Genomic DNA, 15,066 nt, shown 5'->3' on the forward strand with positions numbered 1-15,066 from the left:
ACTTTGGATGCACGTTAGTCATGCTTCGGTGTGGTTGGACTGAGACATCAGGGTAATTACAGTTAGGATCTGGGATTTAGTGCTAGCGGCAGCCAAGACCAGTCTTTGCTCGCGCATCCCAATGTTGAGCATATGCGTGTACCCTGGGTCGGGTTGGTTGTTATCTTGATTGGGGTTCTATTGGTTAGACCTGTATTTATGCCACCTTTGGACCCCTGAAGGATAGGCACCGCGTTTGGCGCGTGGGTGGGGGGAGCAAGCGGGCATGAGTTCCCTCCGGCTAGTTGTACTGTGTTACCCGACTGGGAATACACAGAGTGTGTTTTTAAAATTAGGGAGTATTTTTGAGCACGCTTGGATTTTATTTTTATGCCCCAGCTTTCCAATAGCTTGTGCTGACTTTTCAGAGCCTCGGCCATATCTGGGCTCATGAAGGTTAGCTCCGTAGTTTTGTTTTGCTCCTCCGCTTCTGGCGGCAGGAAGGAGATGGTTTCAATGTCTGTGGTTTTTGTTCCCTCCAGCCCTGGGATGTTTGCGCAAAGTTGCAGAAGATTATTACGGTTGAGAATATCCCACCTCCCCTGAGAGGCATAGTCGGGATACAACATTATTTTCCAATCCTGGGATTGGGGGTAGTTTAGTTGGCAGGAGGAGTCCACCGCCTGGTCGCCTAATTGTGGTGACTGAACTACGCCAGGTGGGGGGGCGTTTGCCTGCCTGTTTAACCCCATTGACCGCTGGAGGGCCGCAGTGAATGGTAAGCTGGATGGACCATTATTGGGTGGCGTGTTTTCAGTATCCTTTAGATCTGGGGCGTCCAGTAGCGCTTGGGACGCTCAGCTCATCGTCAACATTGATTGAGCGACGATCTGAATGTTGTTTGGGCGAGGGTCGTATTCACTTGGGCGTACTTGAGTCGCTTCCACAGAGCTTTGTCCTTGTGGGTCGTCTACTTGATATTTTGTTGGAGCTGCTAGGGCTAGCTGGGGAGCTGCAAGGGCGGCCAACGGCCCCGGGACTATTGCTGCATTGGTTAAGTGAGAGGCTTCATGCGTTGGCCCAGTTATTTCTTTTTTTTTAGTGATTACTGCCAGGTGAGTCGTTTCCTGACTCTCGCTGTGGCCGGGCGTCTGGTTGTCAGGCAGTAGCCATTCCCGGATGGATCTTGGAGCAAGGGATTTGTTTTTATTCGCCTTGTTGAATTTTTTTAATTTTTTCTTATTTTTCCTGGATAATTTTTGAAGGTCTAGGGTGATCGCTGTGATAGTATGCTGATGGTCATGGTTTTTTGTTTTAGTCAGGGTGGCTTTTATTCTACTCGTGCTGGTCATAGACGAGAGTGCCACCCGGGCGGTTTTATCTTCTTTATCTTCTTTATGATGTTCTGTGCTGTAATTTAGCGAGTTTTTTAGGCCTTGTGTTTTTAGGCCTTGTGTTTATAGAGGGTCTGGAGCTGGGACCTGTGTGATTGGTTATTTGATCTTACTGGCTTCTTGCTTGAGATCCTCTATTAGTGTGGTCATGATGTGTGGAAGTTTTTCTAGGTTGTTCAGAATTGGGCTACAACCACATGACTCAGGCTTATAATGTGAGCTGTCCTGTGCTCTGCGGATCAGGGAATTCAGATGATCCAATATTAAATCGATCCCAGAGATTAGGTTTGCGACTGTAGTATATTTATCTGGGCATCGAGCTTGTCGGTGTGCATTATTGCGGCGCCTGTCATAGAGATGAGTGTCTCGTTGATCAGTGATAGATGGTCCACAATCACTGAGGGCTCTCCCCCCTGTCCAAGCGGCTGCTCACTGGCGTTGAAAGCTGGGCCGTTTTGTCTTGTTCCAGGGGGCTCCAGCTCGACGGATTTGAGGACTGGGTTTGCCGGGCCAATAATTCTGGAATTCCTCCTCCTTCGTTAGTTTCATAAATGCTGCTGGGCGCATCAAGAGTGTGCACTTTGTTTGCCGAAGCTCTTCTTTCTTTGTTAGAGTGTATGCTGTTGGGTGTGACAGACGTGGGGACCCTATTTGGGGTCGTAGTCGGTTGAGGGTCTTCCAGTGATTGGTGGGTCGGAGTTGTTGTTCTGATGTAGTCGAAACTGGGTGCGACCCTGTCTGATGCCTCTAACTTGAGGGGTTTTCCACCCTGGAGCGTAGGTATTATTGGTGATAGAGGTATTCCTGGTGCCCGGATGGCAATAGGGCTAGGAGTTTGATCAGCCTCCGATGTTTTATGGGGCAGTGTGAAATTTGGAGACCTGGATGGTTCAGCTGAACTTGTTACCAGGGGGCGCAAGAAGCTTCTTATGTCTCTGTTTCCTAGGGACCCAGTAATGGTTACATTAGCACCGGGTCGCGGCGTCTGGGAAGTTAAGTTGAGTGGGTTATGGCACTTCCCATCTTGCGCTACTTGCGGCGATGATGGAATCTATGTCAGTGCTGGGAACGCAATAGTTAGACCTGGTGACGTTGGCGTTGCTCCGGTTGCTCCAGGAGATCCTGGGAGTCCCCCGTCCCAGTGCCCTGGCCCAGGATAGAGGCCCCCCACTCCCGGTGGGTAGAAAAGTTTCGCCTTCCGTCTTCTAGCTGATCTATGGGGGCAAGTCTTTTCCTGTGCCTGCAGTAAGGTCGATTTTTTAGTCCTCATTGTTTTCCCCTGTTTAAGTTGTCTTTTCCTGGTGAGTTGTGCGCGCTGCGATGATAGGGCGGCGGGGGGAAGGGTGGTATAGGGACAGCTGAGGGCAGCGTGTTCTTCAATGAGGGGGTCGCCGCAGTGAGCAGGTAGAGTCCCCCCTGCTGCTATTGCTCAGACCGGCTAAAAGCTGCCCGCTGCCTCTGTCCCAGTGAAGCTGGCCAGGTGTTAAGGATCTGGCTTTGCTCTTGCTCTGCGTGTGCTCCCCCCCCCCCCCCCCCAGCCCCTAGCTGGTGCTTGCTGTCTTGCTGCCTTGCTGCCTTGGTATTGACTCACCGGCGCACAAGTCCTATTGTCCTCCGGCTCCTGCACCAGCACCAGCACCAGTTCTTGCTCTCGCTCTCCCCGGGGCTCTTCTCAGCTTTTAGCCTTTAGCTCAGCTTCTCGGTGACCGACCCGCCCGGGGGCCAAACGTGGCAGACTCCTCCCCCGCTGTGGCGGTGTTGTTGTCACAGCACTTGGAACACAGCGCTCACACCTGCCTGCGGCACTTCAGCGACAGGGACGTGAGGGGGCCAAAGTGACAGGCTCCCCCCCTGCTTTGGCAGAGTTATTATCTCAGTGCTTGGGGTGGCGCTCACGCCCACCTGCAGCACCTTGCGGCACCTTGCTCCTTGTGTCTTGCTGGCAACTCGCGGTGGCGGTAGCAGTGGCCGAGGCGGTGTTGTTATCTCAGCGCTTGGTGCAGCACTCACACCTGCCCGCAGCCTGCAGCGCCCTGCCCCTGCTCCAGCTCGCGGTTCACAATGCAGTAGCAATGCAGTAGCCTGACGGACCTCGCGGTCGGGCTGGCAGGCGGATCGAGGCCAGCGGCCGGCCCGGCCCGCTCCGCTGTTACTCCGCTGTTCCTCGCTCTTTCCCCGAGTCTTTCCCCGAGTACCGAGTCCCGTAGATCCCACAATGGGTGCGGTGGGTGGAGAGGGCAATCACCTACGTCTGTCTCGTTTCGGCGAAGATGGCGTTCTGGCGTTCTGCGACACACTGGCTCCCTCCAGTGGACACAGTGGACACAGTGAGACCAATCGTAGAATTTATTTACAGGTCCTGGGTACATGTAGTAACATATATTGGGGACTTATGAGTAAATTAAATGTTCCAAATAGTTGTAAGCCAATTTTACTAAGTTTTTGGGTGCAAACACCAGCACTTTACCTTTGGTTAGCAGGGGTAAAGAGTCCTAGCGCCCAGAAAAGCGAATTCACCAAAAACAGGGGGTTAAGGCAAAATGTCAGGTGGAATACCATAACAAGGATGTTAGGTCTAACAATACTTCAGTAGAATGAAGGTATAATATCCGTGGGATGGCTTTACAGAAGACGAATTTGCTGATGGAAAAGCAACGTTTGTTATTTTTTCCAAAAATTATGTTTGGCTCAAATTATTTTGTTTGAGAATTGCTCTGAGATTGTATCACAGAGAAGGGGTGTTATACAAACAAGCACATTACATTTAGAAACTCCCATGTACAAGAAGTGATTTATTTTAACCCACCCGACAATATGAACACATGAAACACATTAGGCACATAAGCCAAGTTTTTCTCCATACCTAGGAGGAGATATGAGCTAGGCAGATAAACCCTGAATTGTTACTAAAACAGAACAACTAGGAAACTGTGTTGAATGCCCACCTGTGACATAGAAGACAAGTATGTGAAAAATAGCTTAAAATAATATACCAAGCACTCCTTCCCAGCTTTGACCGCACACATGAAATGGAATAACCATGTTGACAATTCAGTGATACTGTGATAAATGAAATATCTAACTTGAAAGGATCTACAATTCACTGTGCTGGCCTTTCAGAGCTGCCATCTATAAATGTGATATATGATGTTCACCAAAAGATTTTTTTGGTCACCTTCTAAAACTGGAATTCTTTTTTTAAATTCAGAAGCACTCCATTATTAGAACTGTTCCAATAGGTGAATCACACTTATCATCCCTGTTTGCTTGCTACACTCAGTTTTGGAGCATCCCTGACAAACCTCTCCTCAAAACAAATATATAGATTTAAAAGAAACAATTAGCAATCAGATCAATGTAGTTGGGGCATTGGATTGTTTCCGTTGACTGTCAAGCACTGTATCCCACTACTCACCTAATTTGTAATACCCTTAAATTTCAGACACTTGACTTTCAGGAACCTAGTATGCTTTTTTCCCTACAAATTCAAGACTCTATTTAAGTATAACATGATCATGTACTTACTGTTTATTTACTATATAAACCATGAAAATAATTTCTAAATGCAAGAAGAAATTTGAGGGTCAAAGTATTTAATAGTTAGTCAAGTCTTACATTTTCAGGTGATGACAACTTTTATGACAATAGGGAGCAGGAGTTTGCAAATACCTACTACAGTGGTTGATCTTGATATTATTAATGAACACACTTACCAGCTTAAATGTTGGAGCAAGGTTTCAAGTCTGTGTAGTTCGTGGTTGACGGTTTTGCTAATGGATGAGCTCTGAGATTCTAGGTTTGAAATCTGCGTCTTGAGCTTGTCACAACTCACTGCACATGAAACCCTTTTACCTTCTCTAATTGTCTGGTAAAGTCGAGCATGCTTCTCTTCAATGTTTCTCTTGATTTGCTGTATGGAAAAAAATCATGAAAGTAAGATTCTGAGTTACTCCTATAAAAGGTTTAGTGGGAAATGGCAAGATTTCAAATATGGTGAGGTACTGCTCTTAGTCATAAAAGATGTTCATTAAGATGAATCAAAACTGTTACCATAACAGTAATCAAATCTACTAATAATAACAAAAATTGTCAAAATATTTAAAAGGGGTCATGTTGGTCTGAATACCCTTTGGTGATTTGACAACAAGCCATCTATATTGACTTAGTCCTGCAACTACCCCAACAACATCCGCATGTATCACTTTATCTTAATGTTAACCAGAATAATGAGGGGAAAGTAGGTGGGTAGTCGTCCGATTGTCAAGATTGTGAGAAGGACTGACATCTCCAAAAGCCATCATTTAGAGATAGAACATGGTGGTCATGTTTGTAGTACATAATTAAAGAACTGAAGAAACTGGGTTCCAAGATGATACATGTTGTATTAGTGGTGGCCATCTTGGAATTCTATTATTATAATTTTTAATACAGTGATTCCTAAACTTTTGACTTCTGTGGCCCCTCACGTGATCATTCTTGAAAACCAAACATCCTAACTGAGTCAATATTGGAATCCAGGGACCCGCCATTGAGTTTTAACTGGAAGCCAGGGGTGGAGGCTTAAGCGTTTTCTACTACACAAATGCTGAAATATTCACAAACAAATATAATTTTGTTTTTTATTTAATAGGAAGGTTGGAGCTTTCTAATTTCAATTGGAGCCCCTCATTATCAATGCATTATTCAGTTTGATGCATTTGCATTGCTCCCACGAATCAATCTGAGGATACCAACTTAATGTTTAGCCTCCAAATTAAAATTCCTAACATTTACAGAATGTTTGAAAAAACTCATTTTATATTTTCATTCGTTAGAAATTGAGTTACTGGTTGACTGGGGTGTGAGCAACAACAATCCTAGTCAGGGTAAGTCACAGGCAAACCCTAAATTAACCTGTGCTCAACCTCTTGATATTTTGGCGCAGAGCAGTCAGGCTTAACTTAGAGGCAATATATAAAGTATTTGTACAACACATCAAAAAATTATAAAGTGACAGCACCACACAAAAATATCCCATACTACTTTAGTAAAATAGAGCATAATTTATTAAATAAAACAAGACCAAATGGGCAGAAATCCAATCAGTAGAACAGAGAAATAATGATTTAAAGAATACAGTGCAGTGTAGCACCTAAAGCATAAAGCATCAACCGCTGCTATCTGGCCGCGCCGGACCGAATCAAAGTCAAAAGTTCAGGCTGATCGTGATAGAGTGCAGGTCGGACACAGTCCCAGATTAGTCCCAACCTTCTCAAGTTTTGTGCCAAGAGTTGCGTTTGCATTGTCGAGCGTCGTGGGGAACAAGTAGAGCATCGCGGATGGCATTCTGCGTGGTGGAAAGAGCTGGCTGGATGTCGCGGATGGGCGGACTGGAGCTTTGTATTGGCTATCAACACTGCTGTGCAAAGAGATGGGCTAGTGGCAGCTCCAGCTGATTTTCAATGTGAGTGGCGCAGTTCTGGTCTGAATGGGCTTGTGGCCGCGAAAAGCCAAAAGCTTGAATTAACAGCCCGCTGAGTCACACCAAGGGTCCTGGACCTGAGGGTCCCCACTTGGGGGTCAGGAACTCGTTGAAGAAGGGTCCAGCAGCTGTTGAGGAGTATTTTATGTCCATGAGGCTCAGATCAAGAGGCCAGCAGACTAGCCCTTTGAGTTACTCTGGGGTGCTGGGTTCAAGATGGAGTTGCAGGTCCAGTTCTTCCTCCTCAGGGTCGAGAGCAGCAGGCAAGAGGTCAGAGCAGCAAAGCAGCAGTTCCTTGTAGAACAGTCCAGCAGAGTGCAGCCATTGTAGCTGTCCTTCTTCCTGGCAGACAATCCACATGTACAACAATGTACTGAAGTGGAGGTGTCTGAGGTTCTTCCTTTATACACAGTTGTGCCTCTGAAGTGGGGAGAAGCTTCTAGAGGCATGCCTTTGAAGTGCACAGATGCCTGGTGTTCCTGGCCCTGACTGTCGACTAACTACAGGGGGTATGCAGCCCTTTGTGTGGAGGCAGGACACAGCCTATTCCAGTGTATTTGACGATCGGCCCAGCTCCTCCCTCTTATCCTGCCAGTGATTGCCATCAAGTCACACCTAAGCTCCTATTTTGTGTGGCTGTCTAGGAGGAATACACAAAACCCAACATCAAACTACACCCAGTCATATGACCAGAGACAGGCTGCAAGAACTAAATGCTAAGGCAAGAAAATGCCAACTTTCTAAAAGTGGCACTTTCAGAATTGTAATTTAAAATCCAACTTTACCATGAATTAGGATTTTAAATTAGGATTCCAGAGAGACCAAACATGAACCAGTTATCTTGTCCCATTTGGAAATTACACTTATAAAATGTAATAAAGCAACTTCAATCGTATACCATGGCAGAGATAGGCGTTATAGTAAAGAATTATTATTTTAAGAGTTTTTCACTACCAAGACATGTTAAACTTAAAAGTACATGTCCTGAGTTTTAAATACACTACACCCTGCCCTCTGGGCTGTCCAGGGCTTTACTTTGGCGTGTCTTATATGTATTCAAAAGAAAGGATAAGGCTATGCAAAAGGTTTATTTTGCCAGGTTGAAATTGCACATACAGGCTCTGCTATGGCAGGACTGATTCATGGTTAAAGAGCAACTTCAGTGAGTGAAAGAAGGAGTGCTGCAGGCACACTAGCAGTATTTACTTTACAAGCCCTGGGCACATGTAGTACACTTTACTAGGGAGTCATAAGTAAATTAAATATGCCGATTGAGGATAAGCCAATTTTACCGTGTTTTAAGCCAAGAGTATATGCACTTTAGCACTGGTTGTCAGTGGTAAAGGGGGTTACCCTGCAAGAATAACTATATTAAAAATACAAAATATTGAACTGATAGTATTGACTTTGACAATGCTGGTGCCACACAAGCACTGGCAAGCCAACACATGAAGTGGCAGAGAAAGACAAAGTGGCATTACCAATGCTTGTTTAAACAGAAAAGCGTATGAAGCATAGAAGTGTTGTATTTTCCTTCTAGAAGACAGGCCTTAGAACCTCTGTTCCAAGTAAGAAGGTGGTCTTGAAGAGAGATAACCATCCTATCCCATGCTCAGTACCTAAATGCACCCTCGTCCTTGTTTCAAAAGGGACCTATTAAGTTGACACAGTCATCTGATGCATTCCTAGTTTTGAACAACGCACTTGCATCTACACTTCCTTTAGTACATTTTAATTTATCCAAGCCTTGCATTTCACTTACAAACCTGATGTAAGAAGCTCAATTTATCAACAAACTTAATTTAAATCCCCTGACTTTAATGTCTGCTTTCAAACCTAGAGTATCTGAAAGTCCTCACAAACACTTGGTCTGGCTCCCACACTGCATCTCAAAAGTCAGAGACAGTGCTGAGCAATTGGTATCATATACATGTTTGAGGCACATGCCTATAGTGGATTCTACACATTGCTACTGCTGACAGTCTCACAGCACTTGTACGAAACTCTACAATGACACTATTCAAGTGATCATGAATCATGGTTGCTACATTTTGAAATGCAGCTCACTGACCTTCAAAAATACTTTCATGGCACAGTGAAGGAACAAACTATCCATTTTGCTACATTTAGAAACAAACATAAGCATTATCAATCATTTTGGGTGCTGGACAATGAAGACGTTTTTACTATGCTAGAAAAACACACCACACACACGCACACACACAACAGGAGCATAACAAGTTTATCTAATGCTGCATACTGGGAAAGTGGTAGCATCAAGAGCACAAGTATTCACCACACACTACAGCTCAGTGCCTGGAGCACACAGGACCACAGCCCTGGGGAAAGGAGAAGAGCACCTATGTCTCTTTTTTGCTCGCTCCCTCATTTTGTTTCTTATAGAGTGACAAGAATGATTGATTTAAGGATGCCTTAGTAGTAGTAAGGCACCTTCTGCAGAGATCTTCCGTACTCAGCAAGGCTCAGCGAATGATACCGGTAAGAAAGCTCATGTGGTAATTCATTTCTGTAGAGATATATGTGTAATTTGTGTAATATGCTGGTGACATGTTTGAATAGTCATATTATGGTTTACTGGGTTACTATACCTGCTTGAGTGCAGTGCATGGAACTGACATGCCACAAGCCCATATCCTAGCAAGATTGTTAAGTTAGTTATGAGCTTGTCGCACACAGCTGTGCAAAATGAGCATCACTAAGCTCTAATAAGTGCCAAAAATACAATTCAGTCATAATCACATGCTACAAACAATCATTGGCAAAGTCAATAAGTCTTACCTGTGCGAGAGCTATTGGCTTTGACAATGCCTTTTAGCTATGTTGTACAGTGGTGTGGCTGTATAGCATGGCTAAAGGTTAGAAAAAAAGCCCTATAACATGGATAGCACTGTCATCGTAATAGTGCTTTTTTTCTTATGGTGGGTGGAGGGGCAGCACAAGCAACAGGAGGAAGGGCAGGAGACAAGAAACAACATGGACAAAGGGAGGGTGAGAGGCAAGAAGCAACATGGAGAACATGGAGAGAAAAAGTTATGTGTGGGAATCAGGGCTGACCTGGTCATAAAGCTTATTTTTTTAAAAGAGGTTGAGGTCTCAACACAGACATCTGAAGGGAGGGTGGGAAAGCAGAAAGAACACACACCACAGAAGTGTGGATGGTGTGAGGGAAGAAGCAACACGGACAACAGGAGGGTGGGAAGGAATAAGCAACACAGAGAACGGGAGAGTGAAACTTGGGGAGAAGAAGCATTACAGGAAGAAGTACCACGGGAGAAGAACAAAGAATATGAGAGGTGGAAGGGAAGAAGCAACACTGACATGAGAGGGAGGGAAGAAGTAACATGGGTGAAGGAGAAAAAAGCAACATGGCAGGGAAGAAGAAAACATTTGTATCTCAAAACACAGAGTTAGCAGTAGAAAAACACTAATCCAAATGATCAATCAGCACTAGGTTAGTGCTCTAAACAAGAGAAGAGGAAGTGAAATTGCCAGGCGCTGCCCAATTTGAAGGCAGCATATAAGAGAGACAATATAGCCAACGAATGGTGAGCAATGGGTCATCTCCAAAGCCCCTCCTATTAAACAAAATGTCCTGCAATCCCTAACAAGGGCATTACTAGCATTTTCAAGTATGCAGACCTGCACACTATATGTTCACACAGAGTACACAGTACACATAGACCGACAAAAGCGCAGATGTTTAGAAAGAAAACATGCTTTGATAAGTTAGGTTAACTTTTAACCAATTTGTAAGTCGGTCAGAGTAGACTGCTTCTGTTGATGTCCAGCTGTGCAGCCTTTAACCACTGACACCTGTGCCCAGCCAGGATGGAACTCGGATTGGAGGGATCTTTGAATAGAGGCACTGAGAATTAGAGGCACTGTAGTGGGAGAAAAATTCCTACAACCCCCAATGTCTTTGCTGGACATAGGCAGCAGCTCAGCATGAGCATTCCTCTGTAGCCTGCCACATCTGAGTGCTTTCACAGTCTCCCTCGTCAGGCATTACAGATGCTTGAGCTATCCAACTTCATCTGGTAAAGTCCTCCCAGCACAGCTCAGGATTGCTACCACATTCCTCTGGAGTTTTCTACAAACTGCACACCTCTGCCATTGTGCTGAGGGTGAGGAAGAAGAATGCCAACACTTCACTATTCAATAGAGCACCATCAAAACAGTGCTGCCAAAATCCACTCTGCCTTTCCATGCATTGGTGATCACTAGGCTACATCAGATAGGCCTCTGTGGCAGGGATAGTGGAAGCATTGTCATAAGTGCTAACTAGACTCAGCAATCTTGGTCCCTGTCCAGTCCTGCTTCCCCGTGGGGTCTTTGGAGGTGATGCCCTCAGAGGGCTCTAGAAAAGTACATTTGTTTGCTTTACCAGCCAATCCAGGAGAGGGATCCATCCCAGCCAACAGAGTGGTGAGTGAATACAGACCCAAAGCAATATAACCAGCATCAAATTGCGCACCTACTTTTTGTTGCCAGTCTGTAATTTCGCAATGCAACAAGTGTAATAATAAGTAAGTCACATCACAAAGTCTTAAGTACCAAAAGCCCACTCGCAGTTCAAAGCCTGTGATTTTATGAGTCATAGGCCCTGGATGTGAAAAAAGGCTCATATTGCAGGCCTTTGTTGCATAACAATCAGCCTAATTTCCTTCCCCTTGTAAAAACATGTTAAATTGACAATGCATTATAGTGGCACAATAAGTGACTTAAAGACCCAAGACACTCCTCCAACTTTAAGTTTTCAGAATTGTTGGAAGATTCCATCAGTATGGATATCTGTTCTGCTGAACACTGTCACATAAAGTTAACCTAGATTGTCTTCATGAGATTGGAATAAGAACATTTATGGAGGGACAGGAGATGAATATATACTATCCTGCACTGGTCACTTTCCTGGGATAATGTTGATAGGTAACTATTGTCTTATGTTGCGGATGAAAGAAACTGTATAAGACTCACCCTTTTAGGGTATCTTAGCGCAGTGGAAGCAAACAAAATGGTTTTATGATCCTCTTTGAAGAGGTTGAAGGAGCTGATCATGCCTAGAGAGAGAGGGTATTTGCGCCAGTTAGAAGTGGCTAAGTAAGAAAAGAAATGTCCGCCAAATCTGATGACCAATGCAAGGGTGTGAGGCTAGCTACTAGAAGGATTAACAATAAAGCTGCGAGGGTTGCAGGAAGGAGATTCTGCAAGTCAAGTACAGAGGACTTGTGTTATGGAAAGCCTTATGAGAGTGGCAGAGGAGTGTGAAGAGGGCTTTTTTCTGCTTGGGAAGATAGCCGGGAGCTTTGTGATGTTCTGAAAGATTAAGCACTCGTCTAGCGGTAGCATTCTACACAATCTGCAGTGTTTTGATAAGGTAGTGAGAAACGCCAAGATAGAGGGCACTGCCAAAGTCTAGGCGAAGCACCACAAAGGACTTGAGTAGCAATCTTGCATGACCCAATAGGAAGCCAGAAAACACTTTACAGAGCATTTTGAGAATGCCAGAGCATCCATGTTTAGTCTGAAGGTGAACCTGCAAACCAGGAGAATTTCAGACGTTTCTTGCAGTTCATGCACTTTGCATGGTTCTCGGTAGGTAAGCGAGGATCAAGGTGCACATAATAGGCTGAAAAAACCCAGTAATTTGTGAAATATTGGTGGCCTCTGCATTTTAATATCTATTAACATCAATGGGGGTGAGTTTAAACTTGAGAGTCCCACCTGGCTTAATAATTTTCTCAACACATGAGCTGTAGTAAAATTTCAGATGCCATCTGATTACAGGGAATCGTCCATTCACAATGTACAAACAGTAATAAATAGCTTCTTCTTGTTAAAATATACCCAATACATGGCGTACCTTTTTGCATGAACAAAAATAAGAAAAACATAAATGTACCTGATAAAGAGCAATTCTTTCTTCTAACCGTCCTTCTGTCTCTTCCACCAGCTTCACCGATGGCACAGTGGATCGTAAGGTCTCCAACTCTTTGTCAATAGATGTATAATTTTCATCGAATTCGACCCATTGCTTAAAACACAAACGAAATATCAAGATAAATATCAAGAGCAAACCTAATGGTGCAAGTCAAATCGCTACCATGTGGACTGCATATGCAAACATTAAAGCAATCATCATTTTATCCCCACCCATCTGACAGAACAAAATGGAGCTAAAGGATTGTGAAACCATTGAAAAACTGCACTGCTGGCTTCTTAGCTGTAAAAATATTTTTGTGTTGAGTAGACCATATTTAACAACTAAAAAGTTGTCTATGATCTGCCTTTAAAAATGATGGACACATTTTTTTTGTTTTGCGATGGAAAAATGAAGTAATGGCCTTGATTTGGGACCCTCTTTTTCACATTTGGAAAGTAAAGTAAATTTACTTGTAGGTTTTTCTTTAGTAAACAGGTAAAATAGAGCTAAATAACTAAGCTCTCTATAGTTACCAGGGTAGAAAAACTTTGTCCGAAAGTTTAGAACAAAGGGGCATATGTATCATCATTGTAGTTTGAGAGTCCTTAATAGCAAATTTTACCGATTCGCTAGTAAGGACTCGCAAAATGCAATGTATGTAGGTTTCACAATAATAATTGCGATTCCTACATATTCCTTAGTTGCAAATCAAAAATTGTGATTCTCAATTAAGGAATAGCTTCCCATTCATTCCTATGGGCCTAGAGGCCGATAGGAATGAATGGGAAGACATTCGCAATCTGCGAGTACCCAATAGGAAAGTGCAATTTCAAGAGTGCCAAAAGGACACCCTGATGCACCCCTGAAATATGCATGTGTGCACATGTGGCGCACATACATGCCCTTTTATTCATTCATTCACATGGCACTTTGAAAAATGCAAAAAAATGAATTTTTCTAGGAAAACGCAAATTCCGACCAACCAACCAAGTAATTTGCAATTCCTTAAGGCCAAATTGCAAATTTCAGGTGCTTCCAGAAATGCATTTAAGGAACTGCAATTTGCGATTCCTTAAATGAATTCGCAAAATAGGAAATCACAAATTATGAGATTCCCTATTTTGCGATGGCCTCTTGGGATGATACATCCCAAAAGGCTTTATCCCATTCGCAAACGGGCCTATTCTGAGAATCGGCCCGTTTGCGAATGGGAAAAAGGTTTGATACATCTGGCCCAAAATCTCTTGCTGCAGTCTCTTATTTTGCTCCTACTATTAGGCTTGCTAAGCCAACAAGATGCAGGATTAAGTGTTCTCTGATCAAATCTTGTGTGAACTGAAAGAATATAAGTTCAAAGGCTAAAAAGTTCAACACAGCCTTTCATCATTAAAAGGTCAATAAATTGAGTACCATCAAAGCAAGTAATAGGTATTTGGTATATACATTTACAAACAGCAACAACTCCAGCCCGATGTACTATACATAACAATTTATTTTTGTGGTAAAACAAGTGATCAGGAAAGACCTGCAGACACTGACGTGTTCTCATGTACTAATGCTATAGTAACTATAGCATGCATTTATTACATTACAGTTACTGAACAATGTATGCTCTCTGATTATGAAACAAATTCAATCTTTGGCAGGGAATCCATAGGAAGGCCTGGAAGCATGCAAAAACAGCTAAACATCTCAAACAACTCATTTGATAGTTCAAACACTCTCTAGGAAATAGCCAATTTTGTTAAACAAAATAACTCAAGTAACCCATGTCAAACAAAGGAGCCATCTAAAGCTCCAGAGTCCACAGACATAAACACACCACCCAATTTTCCTGTCCAATCAGCAATTGGCACTATTAGTAACAACCTGACAAACATCTTGGATTCCCTGATAAATCAATCTATTATACTCAATGAACAGACAACTGTTTTTAAAGATTTGGCAATCAGTGTCAAAGCGTTAACCGAAAGTTAAGGACTCCAAACTCCATCGGTGTATTCACAAAAAAGCTTGGATTTTCCTTTGTAAAGCCTAAAATAAAGGTCATTATTGACTTAGTGCAATATTATCCAAATAATATAGGAGCTCAATTAACTCAATTGTTACAGTTGCTAGATCATGGTGGAGGAAACGCAGTAAATCCATGACTGATAAAGGAAAGTTTAAGTGGAAATGTTGCTAGCGACATTACATCTACTAACTCATTTTACACCTCAATGAGAGACAGTGATTCTTCAGCAAAACCCTCTTTAAGGTTAACCAGGCAGGACCCCAATATATCAAAACAT

General features: G+C 43.4%; 1 protein-coding gene across 1 annotated transcript in view; it reads right to left on the reverse strand.

Annotated features, from left to right (window-relative positions):
- SYNE2 (spectrin repeat containing nuclear envelope protein 2) overlaps window positions 1–15,066 on the reverse strand; it is a 1,750,628-nt gene that overhangs the window by 399,897 nt on the left and 1,335,665 nt on the right. Inside the window, exons 117-118 of the mRNA XM_086937933.1 lie at window positions 12,755–12,886; window positions 5,087–5,283 (exon numbers count right to left, since the gene is read on the reverse strand). Coding sequence (XP_086794059.1) covers window positions 5,087–5,283; window positions 12,755–12,886 — 329 coding nt within the window. The remainder of the gene's footprint in view (window positions 1–5,086; window positions 5,284–12,754; window positions 12,887–15,066) is intronic.

This window comes from Lissotriton vulgaris, chromosome 9 (genome assembly GCF_964263255.1).
Source record: "Lissotriton vulgaris chromosome 9, aLisVul1.2, whole genome shotgun sequence".
In the NCBI taxonomy this organism is placed as follows: domain Eukaryota; kingdom Metazoa; phylum Chordata; class Amphibia; order Caudata; family Salamandridae; genus Lissotriton; species Lissotriton vulgaris.